Source organism: Coturnix japonica, chromosome 5, assembly GCF_054131305.1.
Source record: "Coturnix japonica strain WE chromosome 5, WE-NBRP24, whole genome shotgun sequence".
In the NCBI taxonomy this organism is placed as follows: domain Eukaryota; kingdom Metazoa; phylum Chordata; class Aves; order Galliformes; family Phasianidae; genus Coturnix; species Coturnix japonica.
The window spans coordinates 18,318,344-18,338,789 of record NC_140667.1 but is presented as its reverse complement, the minus strand read 5'-3'; the positions used below and the strand labels follow the sequence as shown (position 1 = coordinate 18,338,789).

General features: G+C 39.6%; 1 protein-coding gene and 1 long non-coding RNA gene across 5 annotated transcripts in view; one reads left to right on the top strand and one right to left on the bottom strand.

The window, feature by feature from the left end:
* ABCC8 (ATP binding cassette subfamily C member 8) overlaps positions 1–20,446 on the top strand; it is a 59,419-nt gene that overhangs the window by 30,925 nt on the left and 8,048 nt on the right. For 3 of the 4 annotated variants that reach the window (XR_014946455.1, XM_015864123.2, XM_085548520.1), the window contains 15 exons: positions 1,257–1,292; positions 1,872–1,907; positions 4,717–4,815; positions 5,679–5,763; positions 6,673–6,753; positions 7,866–8,003; positions 10,385–10,510; positions 10,998–11,097; positions 11,693–11,940; positions 12,927–13,087; positions 13,671–13,740; positions 14,352–14,509; positions 15,394–15,486; positions 18,949–19,051; positions 20,117–20,230. Coding sequence is in view for 3 of the 4 variants with exons in the window: in XM_015864123.2 (XP_015719609.2) it covers positions 1,257–1,292; positions 1,872–1,907; positions 4,717–4,815; positions 5,679–5,763; positions 6,673–6,753; positions 7,866–8,003; positions 10,385–10,510; positions 10,998–11,097; positions 11,693–11,940; positions 12,927–13,087; positions 13,671–13,740; positions 14,352–14,509; positions 15,394–15,486; positions 18,949–19,051; positions 20,117–20,230 (1,648 nt within the window). In the remaining variant the exon portion in view is untranslated. The remainder of the gene's footprint in view (positions 1–1,256; positions 1,293–1,871; positions 1,908–4,716; positions 4,816–5,678; positions 5,764–6,672; positions 6,754–7,865; positions 8,004–10,384; positions 10,511–10,997; positions 11,098–11,692; positions 11,941–12,926; positions 13,088–13,670; positions 13,741–14,351; positions 14,510–15,393; positions 15,487–18,948; positions 19,052–20,116; positions 20,231–20,446) is intronic. The other variant, XM_085548519.1, reaches the window with a different exon arrangement.
* On the bottom strand, positions 178–20,118 carry LOC107314659 (uncharacterized). The gene is made up of 5 exons (XR_014946475.1): positions 19,834–20,118; positions 19,179–19,510; positions 16,171–16,328; positions 15,517–15,613; positions 178–481 (listed from the first exon to the last, which is right to left on the bottom strand). It is a non-coding gene; the product is annotated as an uncharacterized LOC107314659 (long non-coding RNA).

Below are 20,446 nucleotides of genomic sequence, written 5' to 3'. Positions count from 1 at the left end.
TGTTATTTGTATTGCATTGCATGCCTGGAAGATCCAGCTCAGATCACTGCCCATTTTCCAAAGCAGGCTGAGAATGTGTGTGACATGAATATATTATAGTGTGCTTAGAGATTATAAAAATAGAGGAGACATTATTGCATTCTGAACAGATGGCAAATAGTATTGATTTGACTGGTTATCGAGTGAAAAATAGCACACCCCTTGCTGGTTTCTTCTGGGCAGTATCTCGCTTTGAGAAGTACCGGTCCACTTCCTGGGAGCAGCCTGTAGAATCTCTTTGGAAAAAGAAATATCAGCAGATGAACCTAAACGAGAAATACTTCGCTCAGTGTTACCTCATTTGTTCCTCATGTGAATTTTATAGAGTGAGGGAGGTGGTGGCTTCATGAAGGTTGTTCACAGCGGCTTTCTCCCTGCTGTACTCAATATGGAGCTGTCTCGTTGTTTTCATCAAATGACAACACAGGTGTGATTTTGATACCTAAAAAGCACATAGATTTTTATGAATAGGTTGCAACTTTCAGAAATGCCCAGGCACTTAATTTCATTGTATGTAACTCTGTTCAGAATAAAGGTACCAGTGCTAGCTCTCAAATTCCACAGTAGACTGAATTCAGATACAGTCATTTTTTGCTACGTATTAATTTTTCTAAAAGTTTTTCAAACCAGCAAGGTCAGCCGTTCTGTCACACAGCCCTGCCTTCTCTGTGAGCATCTTTGCACATGCTCAGAAATCACAAAGCACAAAGTTGTTCATCCCTTTGACCTGCCCACAGTTGTTTCTACAGAGGCGTCCCCAAGGTAGCGCTGCTGCAGAATGCGGCGCAGTGCAGGCTGCCTACAGGTGGGATTTTGTTTTCAAACCAACCTGCAAAGGTGCGTTTCCTGTCATGGGAATATATGGCATCACAAATTATCTGATTGTTTTCACTGAAAATGTAGCCTACTGAATGGGATTCTGTTCTCATCACACCACGGCTTCTCATGGTACCTCCAGGAAAGAATGGAGGTGAACTCACTTATTGAGTCAAATTAAATGTTTATAAGGAAAAAAAATAAAAATAAAAAAAGGTGCTAATTTTTTTGACTTTTGAAATCAAGTCAGTTTGTGCAGAAGGAGCAGATGTTGCACTGCAGCTCTGTGATAAATACTGTTTGCAGTGTGTGCACTAAATGGAATTTAATAGCTTTTCTTTCTGGGGCAGATTGCTCGTGCTTACTTAAGTAAACAATTTTGCTTTCTGTTTGTGCTGCAGCTGTACTTCTGACAGCGAGATGGGGGAAGATATCAGGTATGGTATCACATATGAGGGTTGGGTTTCTGACTAAGTCTATCACAGTAGGAGGAACCAAAGATACCTAAAATCCCACCTCAGATTTTCTGAGTTGGGATGCTGAAAATCAGTGAAACTTTCATTGCTTTGCAGTGCAGCTTTTTAAACCACCAATATGACTCATGAAAATAGGAGCTGGATTTCTTTGGTGAAAATGTTACCGTTTGGCACTTCTGAAAATCATATCCTTACTTTTCTGCATGTTTTTGAAGATCTCACTCTGGGTAAATCAAATGACTTCCTAAAACTGCACTTGAAAATATAGTATCAAGTGTTGCTTTAAAGGTTTTAATTACTTAAGTAATTTCTCCTCTTCACCTTTCTCTTCATTGTTTCATCCTGTCCTGAGTTCATTTTCACGTTAACATTCCTCAGGCACACACAAATTGAGAAGTGTGTACAACTTTAGCATAGTTAAGAGCATAGTTAAATTCTTGTGTTTTCAGTTATAGTGTGGGGATAGCAGCCTAAGGCATTTTTGTGTTGTCTAAAATTATTGAATTGAAAATAATAACGGTCTGTATTTGTTTCCTGCAGCCCAGAGAAAGAATCTCCTGTTGAGATGGAATTCAGGTACAACACTTTAAAAACTTGATGGCGATAGTTGTCAGAAGTGATTCCTTTTAATGAACTGATCTTCTTTAGAAGCCAAACGTCTCTGTATGTAACCACCACACTACTAGCAGTGACCCTCGCCATTCAGTAATGTCAAAAGCGTCTGTTCCTTAATAATCAGGTGTTCAACATCAAAATGTTTTGTATCCAAGCATCAGGTTGAAAATAATGGAAGCACATTTTTTTGTTTATGTAGATGCAACAATAACACAGGAACAGGGCATGTTTTGCTTGTGTCTGGAGGATGCTCAGGTTTGAGTTAGTGGTAGAAATTCAAGGATTGTGCAAAATAACCGTGATAAAATTGTAGTCATCAGCCCAATGCATGCACAAAAAAACTTCTACTGCATAATATTTCCTCTTCCATTATAATTTAATTTAACTTCCACTATAACTGCATTTTTTTTCCTTTAAAAATCACCAGTGTTTTAAAATTGTTGATGTTTGCTAGAGCACAGATTCATTCATGGATGTCCGATAATTAATCTCATTTTCTGTTCTGAGCCTACTGGACTTACAAATATGGTGTGTAAGGGTAGATCAGTAGCTTCAGATGGTCTTGACGGTGTTGTCTCTGTTGCTACATTAATGAAGAGAGTTGATCTCATGAAAAATGTCCACTCCAGGGTGATCGGGGAAGGTTTCCCTGATTATTCTAGGGTTGGGTTTTGCTGTTTGTGCCCTTGTGATCATTCAGAGGCTACTCTCAGTATATCATGTGTTACCTGAGGAGAAATGTTACATTCCACTGATGACAATATGTTTGTTTATGCAGATCAGAGGTAGGAGGCAATTACTTCCACCTACAAAAATAAATTCCTTCCATGTCTTTGTCTGCTAGGCCGTTTGTTGACATTAAGTCTTCTAAGCATGAAATATTAGGTAGATTCAAGGCAGCTTTTCTGAGAAAAAATGTTGCATGCTCCATTTCAGAATAATTTGTTCTATGACTTCGTGCCTCTCAGAGTTTCAAGTTGTTTTTTTACTGTCTGCTTACTGTGAGAAGCACTGAAGACACGCTGTACAATCAAGTTCCCCTCTCATGTGAAAAGCATGATCTGCCTTGATGTGTCATCCTAGCGTCAGTTTGCACTTAAGATTATATTGGATAGATTTACTATATTCTTGTATTGAATTTTGGCCAGCTTCCTGCTTGTTCCCCAGTTCCTTGCAGTGCAATTATTGGCCTAAAAGCAGAATTTTAGCCAGAATGTGAATGGTGTTTGCAGACTTTGTGCTGACTCTCTGCATGGAGCAAGTCTGACTTTTTTCCTCAGAACTTTACTATTAGTTTTTCAAAGATAAAATAGAAGTAACTTTTTCATCATTTTGAGAATTAGTAGCAGCAAAGACGCAGTTTGAAGCAATAAAATGATGGGAGAGGAATACACGTTCATGTTCAGAGCAGTTTTGTCTCACTAATTGAAAATATATTTTCCCTCCTGTGTCAGAAATTGCTGCATTTTGAATTAGATTTTGAGGGTACAGGCTGAGCTGTGTAGGGGTTTGTGTGTGCGTCCATCTGTTTCGTTTTCCAGTCAGAGAATTCACCGTGCACAATTAAATTTTAATGAGCAATCTGAATTTGAACTGGGAAGCGTGCTACAGAGGTAGCAGAACTGTGTGCTCGTTCAGATCATCAGTGAAAATTGGATCCTATAATGACATCTAAGCAAGCTTGGGGAAAGGCAGAAAGAATGAGCAGGGCAAGGGACATTGCCTCTTGATAGGAATTACAGAAAATTATAAAGCCTTTTTTTTTCCCCCTCTACCTTACGGTTAGAATTGCATTCAGGTCTAACTGGAATGAGGCAGCTGTGGTGGCTGTCTAGCAGACAGTTGGGTGAGACGTCAGAGCTTTCTGTTGGATTAGCTGATGTAGCTGGGAGGAAAACAAATACACTTTCAGGCATATGATCCTTCCTTTGGTTCTTTTCTGGAGAAATAATGATGTGCCAATGAGTTTGTCTGTTTTTCCAGCAGTATCAGGTGCTCTAATAAAACGTCGTGCCTTTCTCCCATCTCTGCCATCTGAGTCCTCCACACGCAGATAGCCGCAGACACACTATCAGTGGGCAGATACATTTTTAGTTGTAATAATAATAACAATGCATGTGGAAGGAAATCTGCATCAGGGCATCTTGTTGGCCCTTAAAGTTGCTCCTTCTTGTGGTGTGTGATGGGGGCAATTCCATGAGCAGAGGTTTAGCAACTATTTTATGTCTGTGTCCTTGTTTTTGTCTACACAGAGATAAAGAAATAGAAAAATGTTCAGCATGAAATCCTTATGACTCAATTTCTCTTCTTATAGTGGGGAAAATAAATGTGTTTGGGGGAGAACTGCCTTTGCTTACGTGTGGAGTTATGTTTATGTTTTTTAATACGTTAAAAACATCTTTTTTGAATACCTCTCCTGAAGTGTGCAGCCTAACTGGTTTCATCTGCTATGCATTTTTAATTCACCTCTCCAGACAGAGCTGGAATTCAGTCTTTGGTAATTTTCCTCCTGTCGCCTGCACTGCTGAGGCTTATGGAGTTACCCTCTGCAAAACTCTTGTAGCAGAAAACGAGGGAGCAAGCTGACATTCAACAGAACAAGCTTTCAAATTAGGTGATCCATTGCAGTGTTTAGCTGGAAACTGTCCCAAAGAACAGGAAGGGAAGGCAGCATTTTCTGAGATTAATTACCATCTCTACACAAAACTAAATGGTTTCCAATAATCCCTACTGCACAGTAAGCTGGAAACTCCTGTTTTGTTTTTTCCAGGAAAAGAGGATCAGTAGCATATGCATCACAGAAGCCTTGGCTGCTCAATGCCACAGTGGAAGAGAATATCACATTTGAGAGCTCTTTTAACAAACAGAGGTAATAGGGCTCAGCCCTGTTAAATGCTTCCTTCTCCTTTTAGCTAAGCAGTGGTTCTGTGTACTTTGACACCTTCTGCACAGATACACTGGCCCCATCCCACTCCGAATGTGACAGAAGGCACTGAGTCTTGGACAGGCAGCTTTGACCACAATTTTCCTGAAGGCCACGATACAGAGTTCAGTCTCACTTGGCCTGAAGTGCAGAACGATTGTCATTTCCAAGGGCCACATTTGTGCAGCATGCAGTACTTTCTCCTTACACATAACTGACTAGTTTGATTGCCTTGGTCAGTGACAGTTTGGGTGCTGGAGTAACATCTGTTAAGATTTCTGTATTTGGTACACTGTGAAGGATTAATGGGCTGCCTTTTTATTCTGTGTAACTGATCACAAAGCATTCTAAAAGATTTGGAAGCTATTGTGGGTATTCCATTGTGTTCCCCATTCTCCCTGCCCTAAAATAAGTAGACAGCCATGTATTCACATCCCGTGTGTGTTTTGTTTGCTTGTTTCTTTCTACCATCCCTGGGTATTGAAACAAAAACAAGAAACAAAGCTTCTGGTAAGAAATGCATGTAAACATTAAACAGTAATAATATGGTATAAAAGAAGCTGGTTCTTATTTTTTTGCCTGGTTTTAGCTGTTCGGTATTTGTATTTGGCAAGTCTCTTTTTCTTAGCTGAAATGGTATTTACTTGCCTGTAGTTGAAAGAGATCCCATTAGAACAATTAGTGGCTAACAAATACATTTTCCACCGTGTGATTCTTCCAGCTGGTTAATTTTGTTCCCCTTCAGGTAGGAAATGTGCTTCTGTAGCAGTATCTGTGTGGATTTTGCATTACCTATTTTGTTCCCACAGGTACAAAGCAGTAATTGATGCTTGTTCCCTTCAGCCTGATATTGACATTCTCCCTCACGGAGACCAAACCCAGATTGGAGAGAGGGTCAGTAAACAGCCACAAGCTTCTATTTCTGTTGTAGATATATAGTGTTTTTTTATTATTTTGTTACGTTCTTAAAATCTTACCGGCTATTTGGCAACAAAGGTCATCTTTTGGTAAGTGTACATTTGAGTCATTAGTCTGAAAGCTGGTTGCTTGGTAAACAGTGACACTGTCATTTATGTGAGGTGCCATGATTCAAATGTGCTGCTATCAAAGTGTCTGACTAATTCTGCTGACAGCGCATATTTTGGTTTATTTGGAGGTAATCTAAAAGTAAGTCCCAATTCCATAAGCAATATACCCAGTCACATAGTGGCACTTGCACTCACACAGCACCAACAAGGACACGTTTCCATGCCTACCATGTTACTTTGAAGAGCATTAGTTCTTAACCCAAGTCATTGTGTAGCTAAATGAATGTAGGACAGAAGGAGAAAATCAGAGGGGTGGGATAAAAGGGCAGGGAGGAGGATGGACCTTCTGGTAGCAGCGTTGGCTTGTGCGAGCTCACAGTGTTGGTGAAACTGCAGCTGGATTACAGGAGCTACTGATTGCAGTAGTTGTGATACAGACACAGAGCCTGATGGAGCTAATGCTGTATGGTGACATACAGGTGTAAAATACAGATAGGATGTAGCAGACTTCAGTTGCTGGATCAGACTGCCTGCAGAACATCCACATGCTGCCTGCACCGTTGTGTTGCCATACGCCATTAAACGTTTCTCACCCCCGATCCATACAGAGCTCAGATGGAGCTCTGGCTTTTCCCACAGTCAGCATGTGTTCCCAGCTCCCCTGCAGGCCAACAGTTTGAAACATCTCTGAGTTTTTGTCCTGATAATCAGATCAGAATATAAATATTCAGTTGATGTTCTTATAGTTGATTTTATTTTTCCTGCTTATCTCCAGGGTATTAATCTGTCTGGAGGGCAGCGCCAGCGTATCAGTGTGGCGAGGGCACTGTACCAGCAGACAAATGTTGTGTTCCTGGTGAGTAGATGCCATTATGTTTATGCTGCAAACAGAAGCCTGAGATGTAAGCATTTACAGTGTTTCACGGATGGCACACAGAACATTGTGCTTCGCTAAGCTGAGCTAAATGTGCATTGTTTATTTTACATCTGTTGTTAGCCAGCCTTGCGGTTATGGCATGCTTTGCGAATGCTGTGGACAGACAGATACTGGGATACAAATTGGAAGGCTGATGCTTCCCCTCTGTCTGTTGAAGTTTGTTTTGACTCTTGTGTTTATTCAGAAATTTGTAGCCAGAAGTTTGGTAGTCTCAGCAATATTTGTAACATTCATAAGCCGTCTCAGGCATAAAATGAATGTTGTCCTGTGTCAAAGGTGTTTCCTTTCTGCAACAAACGAAGCTGTCTTCCAAACCCAAATGGCTCTTTGTTTATATATCCTGCCCAAACTTCAGCAGATGTGCTCTGGAAAGGAGTAGGAACAGGCTCTAAAAGCCTGGTAGAATTAAGTGAAAAAGAATTTCTCAGTGATGATGCAGATCAGCTTATTCCTAAATTAATTGCATGTAATTGATTGTTTTAATAAGATGAAGTTAGCATAGGCCATAAATCATCTGATGAGGATCATCAAGCAGATCAGTACTTTTCCTTTTGTGATGCTTTCTTAATCAAGCGTCATTAAATGAATTTAAAAAGTAATTTTAAAAAATCATGAGGAAAAGTATGGAGAATAAAAGTGTTCTTCTTGGCACTGTCTCTGGAGCAGTTTAGATAACATATGCCATCAGTACACACTGCTTCATTGCGTTGAGTCTTACAGAAATCACAGACTGCCATTAATAGGGCTGTGAAGTGCATCTTTTAAGAGGTGCAGTTTCAGAAACCTCAGGAAATCCTGGCATTTATACAGCTGACATTACTGTACATGAGTACTCGTTGCAGAAAACCAACAGGCTGCCTCCAGGTCTGTTGGGAACTTTATGAAAGCTTCTTTGAACAATTTTGATCTTCAGATGACCTCTTTTGATTGTCTATATTGATCTAACTGTTTTTACCACTAATAACATGCACCAGTTTCCTTAAATCACATTAATGTTGACTCACAAGCTGACCATTTCTTCCTCGTGACAGGATGATCCGTTTTCTGCACTGGATATCCACCTAAGTGACCATCTCATGCAAGAAGGAATCCTGAAAATGCTACGAGAAGACAAGCGTACGGTTGTGCTAGTGACCCACAAACTGCAGTACTTGCCCCATGCTGACTGGGTAAGGAAACTCTTCTCATTAAATACATATATATATTAAATATATATGTATTATTATATATATATATTAGGAAGCAAGGAAGTGGCAGAAATATGTCTTCTACAAACAAGCCTCTCGCTTCATCTTTCTACCAAGTGGTAGTTTAGTGAGAAGAGTCACAATTAAGGTCTTGCAAAAGTTCACCAAGTCTGGAGTGCAGGATTTTGGAATTCCTGTCATAGAACACCTTTACAGGTCAGATTTTCCTAGAGCTGGTACTTGACAATCTCATGAAAATGGGCTGCATCTAAGATACAACAGATTCCTTAACCCTAACACTGGTTTAACACAGTGTACCTAACACTGTACAGTTTTGTTCTCAGAACAGTGAAATGTTGGAGTAACGTATTTGCTTGTCTGTGATGCTACCAGGAAGTTGTCTGTGGTATCACAGAGAAAGGTGTTGTTTGTGGGTATTGAGACGTGTGGAAATGCAAGGAAAAATGGCACTTCCTTAGGTTTGATAACAGCAGATAAGACATCAAAAACTCTTCTTCCCATCGTGTGATGGTGGAATTTTAACAAATAGGCTTTAAGAAATAGGAAGTTCTGTTTCTTCACTGTATCTTGAAGTTTACAGAAAAAAAAGATGAAAGTGTGCTTGCTGTAGCAGTTTGCAGTTACAAATGATAAAGGTAAAACAGGCTGTATAGTGTAAGGAGGTTTATTCTGTTGGGATTCTTTTAGTTTCTTGGCTCACACTGGCATTGCACTTCTCCTGCAGTTACAGAGCCACAACGTCTTGCCCACAAAGATTGATTACTGCAGTGCTGCCTCCCAGCAGGAATTCTCAGTCATTTGCAGCTTGCATGGACCATAGAAGCAGTTATTTTGTGTCTCAAGCAATAACTATATTTTGCCTACTTTCTGTGATTCATATTGGCCTGCTGTAAAGCTGCAGAGAGTCGTTAATCTTGTTCTGGTCAAATTTTATTGGGAAGCATTTATCCTCTATTGTGTCTGCTGTGACCTTGTCCCTCGGCTGTACTCCTGTAAGAATTAGTGCTGTTCTCAATGCAGTTCTGCTTTTGCTGGTAGCATCTCTGATTACAGGCATTTTCTGTCTTCTTCCTCTCCATCTGAAGTCCACCTTAGCTTTTTAATGTGCACAGCTGTTTTCCTGTATCCAGTACCATTTTATTTTGTTTTCCAAATATCAGACACGTTTCTAGGTGTGTCTGTTTAGTGAGCTGCTCAATGAGAATGGTTTTTATTACCTTCTAAGTAGGTTTCATGAAACACACTGTTTCAAATACTCTGTAGGACAGGGAGGGTTTGTATTAATTAAGTTTATTAATAATTATTATTTGTTAATGGAGAGTTGGCTGTTTTTACCAAAGTAAAGGTCTCAATAAACCTCAGCAAGGTTTATACAGTGCAGTGCAGATAAAATGCTTTATTTTGGTTTAGTTCAAGGAATTTTAAGTAGAAACATCTGACATATGTGTGATGGCCTTCCTCCATGTCCATAGCAAAACCCTCCTAAGAATGTAAAGTTGTATCTATTTCAGCACTTCCTGAAAAAAATTGACCACAAAAAGATCCATTTGCTTTCTTTTTTTAGTATTACTTTTCTTTTTCTTTGTAAATTCTGACTGATAAATGGAATGTGCTCCCTATATTTTTTTTTTCATTGAAATTTCCAAGTTTCTAGAGAGAAGAAACACTCCATTAACCACCTTCTAATGATGTCATGTGAGTTTACAACCCACACGCCTCATTTTCCAATTCTCGTCAGATATGAAGTTAAGTTAGTTGCATTATGTGTACAGTGTGGTTTCGCTGATATAAACCTGGAAACCTCACTCTTCAGACTTTCTCTTGTACACATAATTTTTTTTTACACTGTGTCGACCATTTATGCTTTTAAAAGCTTTAGGGATTCAAAATCCCGAGCTTTTCCTTATCAGGTCCATGGTATCAAACAGACGGTGGAGCCAGTTCGCTCATACCTAATTGCCTGAATGAGGGCAAAATGTGCTGCACGGTGTGCTGCTAAAAGCCTTTTCCTTTTAGGTGGCAAGAGAACTCTAATATCTTATCTTGCTAATGACTTGTATTTAGACAGCAGTGCTTTCTACTGTCTACTGAAGAGGACTCCATTCTTTTTTGCTACTTAAAAGCAGCCTTCCTTTTAGAAAGTGTGAAGTGTAGGAAGCCTACAGGGTTTTTTTTGCAGCATCTCAAGTAAAAGGGACAGAATTGAGAGATAACTAGACTGTTTCTAAAAGACAACTTTTTTCATACAAATGCGCTTTTAATAAGTTCTGACCAAGCACCGTGTACCCTTAAAATAAATAGAGATGGTTGTGACCTCACAGCTTCTGTTTCTGACTTCTTAGATAATAGCGATGAAAGATGGCTACATCCAGAGAGAAGGAACACTCAAGGACATACAGAAATCTGAGACAGAGCTTTTCGAACACTGGAAGACGCTAATGAATCGACAAGACCAGGAGCTGGAGAAGGTTTTTGTTTGGCTCCTGTCTAAGGAATACTAAGTTGGGCCACTTAATGGGAGTAGCACTGTTTATGTGCAGTTCTGACAGCTCTTTGTGTAGGGTATACTTGAGTTCACTAATTTCATTAGGTGTAGTTTTTTCACATTTGCACATAAAAGTGTTTTGGAGAACCTCTTTCTCTTTACTACTACAGCATAAAATGAACAAGATGTTAATGTTAGTCCTTACTAATTTAGAAATATCTGTCCAAGTTGAGAGCCCAGGAATGAGAGAGCTGGGATTGACAAACTGCAATGAATGTCAGTTATGCAATTGATGCCCTTTGGTTTACACAGCAGTGGCACATCAGTCCTTTATGGCTGCATGCTGGAAGATTCTCACTTCCTTTATTTTTCATCGATGTTCTGATTGAAAACAGATTATTCATGTTCTCACAGTTATTCATGTTCTAATGAATTTCGTGGTTGAAAACACACTAACCCTTCCTTTTTAGGAGACTACAATTGAAACTAAAACTGTTCTGGAAAGAACAAATCTCCGGAGGACAATGTATTCCCGTGAAGCACTGCTGAAAGATGATGAAGAAGATGAAGGTAAAAGGGCACCCTTTATGCCCAGCACTGCTACACCACTGTTTTACAGTTAAAATATATTCGAATGAATGAATGACTTTCAAACCAGCAGAAGAATCTTTGGTTTCCACATGGGTCGTGGTTTTTAAGAGTGCTGTTTCCACTGAGTTTATCTCTGGATTAATGTTTTCAAACCATCAGAAGCCATAACATCTGTCAAACTTTAGTACACTTAAAATAATTCAATAGTGAGAGATGAATTAACGTTGACTAATTTATGCTGGATGAACTTCAAACCTGCCAACAGCTGAGTTTAAGGTTTTACTTAGGAACAATTCACTTTCTTTTATTAATCAAGCCAACATTTTTAAGTTCTCGAACGTGGCTGAAGACATTGAACATCTAATACTATGCTTTTTGCATCCTCTTAACATGTATTACTTCTTGCCTGAGCAAATAATTTCACCTGAAAGCCTTTATGCTGTATGATAACTTGTGTTTTGAAGCTGTCACTCACCAGTTCCTATGAAAGCTGCATAAGAGGAAGCCAGTGTGGCTGTACACTTCTTTTTTCTAATTTTTTTTTTTTTTTTTTTTTTTTTTTTGGACATTGCAGAAGAAGCAACAGAAAGTGATGATGAAGACAACCTGTCTTCTGTGCTACATCAGAGAGCAAAGATGCCTTGGAGAGCATGTGGGAAGTACCTCAGTGCAGCGGGAATACTCCTCCTGCCGCTGCTGGTTCTGTCCCAGCTGCTGAAGCACACAGTGATGGTGGCCATTGACTACTGCCTGGCACGCTGGACTTCAGATGCTATTTCTGGGAAGATGGAGGTAGAGCTGAAAAACTGCTCTTACTGTGAGGTACGAGATACCTCACTTACTCCCCTCTTCAGATGGTAACCAGTGGTGAACTCCCACACTCAAGCTCTGCTCTGAGATTTGTATACAGTATGTGAAGCTCCCAGTAACGAGCCATTTTGAAGGTCAATGCAGTTTCAGGCGCACAATGCAATAAAGCTAACAATTAAGTTCTGTGCGTTATTGTTCTCCTGTTGCCAGATTTATTACGTTTTCATCATTAGCTGCTATGCCTAAACTTTGGTCTCTAAAGTGATTTTGATATTACAGTTCTTCTGTTCCCCCGGTATGATAGAATTCTTGCTGCAATAGGGCATTCAGGTTTTGTAATGCATGGGGAACCCAGATTTTGATGATGAATAGCCCATTTTCCTTGTTCTCCAGATGAAATTCACTTGGAACTGACCTCAGGGTTACCAAGCAGGGTACTCTGTGTGTATGAAGTTATAGTGGAGGGATTTTGTCACAACTGGGGTCACTTTCTTCATGGGAATTTAGTGCCTCTAAATGATCCCACTCATATGCCTGGGAGGTTCATGTTTGATTTCAATGGGATCGTTTTTTCTACCCTAAAAGTTGTTTTATTGATGGCAGATTTTAATATGAAGTTAATATTTAAAAATAATACCTTAAATTCTGTTCTCAGTCAAAGAATAGGCCGGGTCAGCAGAGCCATAGGAATTGCTTTCTAGATGCTGTTGGTGGTTTTTTTCCTTGAGATAAAATTTTCAGAATTATCAATCAGATTTCATTCTAGTTTTGTATGATTTCAAATTCTGAATTTCTCTCTTGCTTTCTTTCAAACAGTCCCTTTTCCAAAGGATAAAAAACTTGGGCTTAACGTGAAGTCACTGGATATTTAATTTTGGGAAAATCTGGGGGAGAAAGAAGGATTTATTCCTTATATTTTTTCAGTCCTGCATTTATTTTTCTTGGTTTTTAAGTTTAATTTATGATGGATTCTGTATTGCTCTTTCTTTGTTTCTTAGGTTTTCAACCACTCTCCATATTCAAAAGTTTTCAGCATTCTCTGCTGCCTTGGGATTGTTCTGTGTCTTGTCACATCCATAGCAGTGGAATGGACTGGCTTGAAAGTCACCAAAAAGCTGCACGCTTCTTTATTAAATAAGATTATTTTGGCACCGATGAGGTATTGCTCTGATTATAATACAAACTATGCTTTATATTTAGCTCAGAAGTCATGAGGGAAGGAGAAATATTGAAAACTTCATTAAAAAAAAACACCTTTTTTCAAGACAGAATTAGACTTTGGATTCATCATGCACAAGTTAGGGAACAGTTAACTACACAACAATAACAAAGTATGTATCTTGGATGGGCAAATGTAAAGGAAAGGACTTTGAATACGTTGTGCCAGCAGTTGTTCTTTTTATTCTCGGGAAAATGTCAAGACTTGTGATTGAGCTTTCCTTGCATTCTTCATAAATTGAGGAGTTGCAAAATTTCAAATGTGAAAGCAAATGTAATTGTGGGATTTACACAGCTGGGCAGTAAAGGGAGCTGAGGAGATGGTGGTTGTTGTTGGGATGGTTGAGACTGCTGTTTTATTAGGGAAGCTGTGGTTACGGGGAAACATGAGAAACTTCGTCCTGTTTGTTGATTTATTGCCTTGTGTTTGTAGCACAGCACATAGTTTATGGAAGGCAAAAAAGCAATTAAGAAGTAGTTTAGTATGGCTGCTACGATCTTTCCCATTCATTGCTTCATTTTAGGTTTTTTGAAACGACACCTCTGGGAAGTATATTGAACAGATTTTCAGCTGATTGCAACACCATCGATCAGGTACTCACTAAGTACATTTGAGCTCCCACAGTACCTTATTTTTCTCAGACTGAAAAACTGCATTCTCCTATTTGGGTGAGATTTGCAGCTGATCTATGATTTTGAATATTGCATCACTTTGCTTCACAACTTTCTGGTTCCAGATGAATTCCTCAGCTTTAAATGCACACTGGGAAAATGCTTATTTAATTAAGATACCCACAGTCATAAAAAGCTTTGCTTATTTTTTTTCCATCTTAGTGAAAAAAGAAGAGAAAGTAGATCGATAGCAATATCCTTAAACTAAGAGCACCCACTTGTTTAAAAAGTGGGTAAATGTATTTGATTGAGATACACGAGCAAATGAATTGAGAAAAAGACAAATGCTGTTGCTTGAAATATTAATGACTGAAATTCAGATTTCCATGTTTATTCTGGGCTGCAGTGCTTTCCCAAAATCCAGCAGTAAATCCAAAAACCTCTATGTTTAGTGCTTCAGAGCTTTGATTTTATATTATGACTTTATTTTTATCTTTGGGAGTAAAAGAACGTAATAGGAAATAATGCTGCTATTAACTTGTATGCAGTGCATTTATTTCTCTAATTCTGTGTACTTCTCTTACTTTACCCAGCATATTCCTGCCACCCTGGAGTGCTTGAGTCGCTCCACTTTGCTGTGTGTATCTGCCTTGGCTGTGATTTCATATGTCACACCGATGTTTCTCATTGCCCTGGTTCCCCTTGCAATCATGTGTTACTTCATCCAGAAATACTTCCGAGTCGCATCACGGTAAGAACATAGACCTGTGTTGTTCTGGCTATTGAAACATCTTTTGAAGTGCATGGTGGCAGAATTGTGAAGGGCCTTCATTTTTGCACTTGGTTTTGTCAAAGGCGTGGACTTATCTGAAGGTGATCTGAATCCAGTGTAGTAAAATGTGTCATTCTACAAGTGCATTTTGTCTGCAGCTCTTTTAAACCAAACCTGGGAGGCAGGAGCAGCATCTTTATCCACAATGAAAGTTTCTCCCATCTTCACATGACACAAGGAAGATCTCGCTATAGCCTTCCTATGGTTAAAGGGAGTTTATAAACATAAGGGAAATCAACTTTTTACATAGGTAGATAGTGATAGGACAAGGAGAAATTATTTTAAACTGAAGAAGGGGAGATTTAGGTTGGATGTCAGGGGGAAGATTTTTACTTGAAATTGAGAACTGCAAGTTCTTGTTTACTGGGTCCGTATATTGCTAGCTCAGTGTGAAGTTGTGCTGTCCTCTGGGGGTGGAGAGAGAACAAAGATGAAGTTGCTTTTTGCCTTCTGCTGAACTGGAACCCTCACTTGCAGTATCTTATTAAATTCATATTCAGCATTGAGCCAGAATTGTTTAAAAGAATAAAATATTCAGTATAAGAATTAGTAACATTAGAGAAGTGAGGGAAGGCAGAGAAAGGAAAAGATTTATTCAGAATTCCAGCACTGCATGTACTCAGATTTAAAGAGAAAAGTCCTCCCAGGGACTTAATTCCCTGCTTAGAGACCTGCAGTGCTGCACTGCAGCCCATCTGAACGCTGTGTGTGTAATTATTATGCTAACATTCCCTTTCACTCCAGGAGAATAACTGTACAGCAGAACTGACTTCTTGCAAAATTGTTTTCATAATCCTCTCTAGGGACCTCCAGCAGCTGGATGACAGCACTCAGCTCCCATTACTTTCCCATTTTTCAGAGACTGTTGAAGGCCTTACCACCATCCGAGCCTTCAGGTACGGTTTCTTTAAGAAAACATTTCTTACCTCCCTTTTGAGTGTCCATCTTTGATTGTGTTCTGCAATTGTGCAGGTGCAAGTATTTGGCATTTGGATCAGCAAGAAATCCATGGTCCACAAAGCGCTGTTAAGGAAAAGTGAAATATTGAGGACTAAGTATTACGCATGTGAAGGAGCTACTATAGAAATACAGGCTAACGTGTATCCTCTGCTCACACTAACCCTCCACACAGTCACACGCAACCTGAAAAAAACTTTGTGGGTAAATGTGATTTAAGGAGCTAAATTGGCTTGCAATTGCCACAGCGTGTGGTGTGGCAGACTGTGTGTTTGGACAGTTTCCATGGAACATCTAATATGCAGTAACATGTTACACCATGATAATCTGTGTATGGGTCGATGTCCCGGTAAGATAAACTGTGCACCCTGGTAATTTCAGAAGGTACAGGTTATATTGCAGGTTGCTGGCTGAAAATGTGGTTGTTTAGATTGGTTTTGAAAGTATGCAACTTGGAGACACAGCCTTTATCTTCTGTTTTGATGCATTATTCTGTCAAGGTGAGCTCACCTTCTCAAGGAGCAGCCTAGAAATACTTGATAACATGCCTGAGCTGTCTGTCTGTTACAAAATGGCAGTCACTGATACTCTCAGAGTTCCAATCAAGCTACTGCAGCGCTCACCAGCTGTTTTGTCTCTGCATTGGTGCTATTCCTGGCTTTTCCCAGTTGATTCAAGTGCAGTCAAATGTCTTCCACGCCCATCTCATCTAGATATCTACACAGTTAGTTATTACTGTTCCTGTTCTCTCTTTGGAGCAGTACTGCTTATTCTTCTTAACCTGCAGATTTAATTTTGTAATACAATTAATGCAAAAATTAGACTATTTTTAAGCAATTCTAAATAGGATATAAATAGCAGAATGTAGGAACTACCAGCCCAAAACCTTGTTTCTTTTTGGCTGAAGATAGCCTCCTGAAGAGAGGTAGAACAGCATAATATTTTCAAATTACTATTATTAGATATTTATTTTAAGTGCCTGCAGTGTTCTGTAGTTTGTAGCTATGTCTGTGTTCACTTCTAAGGAAATTCAATTTCTCTCTTAATTCTTGCTTTTCTCATTTACCTGTATAATCTTTTACGTTATCAGGGGGATCTTTAGAGTATTATGACTGCGTATTTTCAGTTGTTGATGCAGTAAATTACATTGAACACCATCTGGCTAATGCTTTCAACCATTTGGACCATTCCCTCCTGGTCCTTCCTGTCCCCTTGAGATAAATTCCCCCCTTAAAGAATTTTATTCTGTGTTCTTTTTTTCCTGTACCCTGCACTAACGATGCATCTGTGACCTAGGCAGCTACGTGCTCTCAGTGAGTCCTGTATTCCATCTGCCTGCCAGCCTCCCGCATCAGCTGCTAACCTGCCTATTTATAGGACTGCGAAGCTTCTCGGCTGCCTAACATATTAGTAGGAGTGCAGTTCAGACTTGTTAGCTTGAGTGTCCCTAAAAATAACGCTAACTCAGGAATCTAGTCATCTAGTTGGGTGCCAGTTGTTCCTGAAGTGTCCTTACTCGTGGTTGCTCTCCATTCTATACCTACTCAGAATGCATGGGGAAAGAAACGTACAGAAATCCAGAGGGAGATCAGAGAGACAGCTACTGCTGCAACTATAAATACACCTTCAGCAGATGCCATGGCCTGATTTATAGCTTGCAAGTGCTGTCTGGCACTTCAAACATCGCTGGTGCTAAGTCAGCAATAAATTGTAAATGTTAAGGTTTCTGCAAAGACAGGGCTGTGTTCTGGAAGACCTGATAAGCCAGGGACACCTTCTGTGGACAGATTCTGGTACTTCTGCAGTACCCCTCTGACAGCAGTAACTTTGTCTGCATCACTGTTCCTTGTGTGTACTTGTGGCTGACTCATGATGCTCGCTTCATATCTACATCATGTTGTTCCTCGTGGTATGGAGGTACCGAAGTTAAACAGAGTGGGTTCTAGAAGCAGCACGGCCATCTCCCAGTGGTAGGGCTCTGAGGGCAGTGTGTCCTGTGGAAAGGCAGGGCCCTCCAGCTGTGGGCATAGTGTGACATGAGTGCTTGCTTTCAGGAGCAACCTTTCTATGCTGTCCAATACACGTGGAGCCAGCCCAGGCCTTTAGCTGCCATTTTCCATTACATGCAGCCAGTGTGTCTGTTATGTCTGGGTACATGGCCATATGATGTGAACTGTTACTTCATTTGCACAAAATCATTCTTGTTTTTCTGAAAGGCGTAAACAATTTAGGTTGGAACTTTATTACACTGCACTCAAAATAAGGGTCAGGATACACGGTAGCAGACAAATTTGAAACCTTCTCTAAGCTACCTACTTCAGACTTGAACAAAACGTTGTATCATTCCTTCATACCAGTGTACCAGGAGCTGAGTTTATAAATAAAGCAGCGTTCATTACAAGCACGTTACTGAAGGATGTAAGTAGGGCAAGGTTTATAAAATGGTCAGCTTACAGATGCGTAATCTTCAGGCCTTTAAACCTGTTACTACCCTGAAAAAGACTTCTGTGACACCCAGTCCTTCAATATTAGATATAATTACTGACGTCTTTATTAAGATCACATTAAGTTGTACCCCTGCAAATAAATATGCCCACCTAAGTAAGGTGGACTTGCATGCTGGCCAAGACCCCATGTAAATACGTGTAGCCAGGAGTCATCACCTTTCTTATCTGTTGTGTTCAAGGCAGAATTCATTCATGCAGCTTTTGTTACGAGTGAGTGCAAATCCACCATCATAAGCTGTAAGCAGACCTACTTGCGATTGCTCTTAGTTTGTATTCTGTGGCTAGTTCATTTGTGAAGGTAAAAAACATGGTTCTTTCCACTCTGCTGCATTTTGTGGCAGCGAGAGTCTGGCTTTTTGTTTTCTGAAGTGCTCCGTTCATTACTGATAAGGACAAACGTGTAATTAACACTGTAGCTGCCATGACCAGAGGACTTTAAGTTTATGCTTTAAAAATGAAACAGTTTGCAGGCATTGCAGTAATGTGAGCTAAAGTTTTAAAATATAATCTGAGAAGAAGAGGTGCATTCTACATGCACTAGTATTTCATCTCACAGGTACATGCACGGGCTATTTCTTTTGTTTTTCATTTCAGATTTGTCTTTCTCACAGTTGCCATGTAATAAAATAATTAGAAAATGCCCCATGTTTCAGAAGTCATGCAAGGAGTTCTACCAGTGCAATAAAATCCATTTTCTCCTAAAGATACAAATGCAGTATACACATGTCTAATATGAATATGTGGATGATGTTCCTGAACTACGGACTTAAACCTCTGAGTCTCCGTGAACACAGATCCCTCTAAATTAATTTTGCTTTCTGTTTTACCAAGACCCAAAGCCTGACTGTTTTCTGATTTGTTTTGATTGTTGTTGTTGTATTTTCTTTTTTTAAGGTATGAAGCTAAATTTCGACAGAAGCTTCTTGAATACACAGATTCCAACAACATTGCTTCCCTTTTCCTTACAGCTGCTAATCGCTGGCTGGAAGTCCGCATGGCAAGTACTTTTACATTAAGTTTTTCTCTTGTATATGCAATGAATTGATTTCACCTTATTCCAAGCAACCTGAGAAAAAATCCAACTGTTTAGCAGTATCATTTGAGTTTTTATGCTGTACCCTTACCTCTGTGTATATCCGTAATGAACATATGCTCTCCCATCCAGAAGTCTGAACAGAGTGTGAATCTCTCCTGTAGCCTGTTGCTATTTCTCCAAGACATCTTATTAAAGATCACATTGGCTCCTTTGCATACAGAAGAGTACCAGGAGATTTGTACTGACAGTGTTGCCAGCTAGGATACCTTTAGGAATCTGTTAGTCACTGCTAGCAGGCTTTTGCCTTGTTGCTCCCCAGGAAGCAGGAGGGTGTAGATGGATTTCTGCTTGTTATGGGTCTTCATAAGAATGCCGAAGGTTTTCAAGTGCCCATTTCCTGAGAGTGCTCAATAAAGTGGCCTGGCATTAAAATAAATAAATAAAATTAAATCATTGAAAGGTAAATCAAGGAGTTTCATGTTGTGAATGATGAGAGATGCGGTACTGCCATTGATGGTTCACCAAATATAGAGGAATGCAAAGTACAAATATAGAAGAATAACAGCTTCCCTCCTACGGAGGTTGTTTTCTAGTCTGTTACGTAATTCTACTAAAAGACTTCTCTGTGAGAAGTTGAATCACAATTTTAATTAAAGCAGCAAAAGCCCATCCTGGGTTCCCAGCTGTCTCTCATTACAGAGGATCTGCACACAGAAGATCATATGGGCATTTCTCTCACCTACCTGAAGTTGTTTCGGCCGTCTCCATCATATGCTTAACAAACCTGTGTTGACATTTCCAGAAGATAGGAGTGTTGGTACAACTCCAGTCTACAAAAGCATTTCCAAACGGCACTTCCATGCTAATGGCAATATAAATAGGTTCTCAGGCAGGGTCTGTATAAATTTGGTTGTTTTCTGCCTATGTTTTGAACTGTGCAATGGGTTTGTGTTTTACTGTGCAGTTATGAGAATGTTTTCATCATTGGTAGACTTGTAGTGATGGAGCTTATTCATGTTCCTTCAGGAGTACATTGGAGCATGTGTGGTACTCATAGCAGCTGTCACTTCTATTACCAGTTGCCTGTATAGTAAACTCTCTTCAGGACTTGTAGGCTTGGGACTAACCTATGCTCTTATGGTAAGAAACTTAGGACCCTTCTTGTCTCTCCCAAACATGTTTTTATAATTCTTCAGGGCACAGAGATGAACGGGAAGATTGAAGGTGTCTGTACATCTCTCCGTGGGTACTGTAACATCACTGAAACCATGTGTTAACTTCAATTCACATTCAGAGGTTGACATATTTGAGTATATACTTTTTCATTTTCTTGATAAAATACTCACTGAAGCAGCA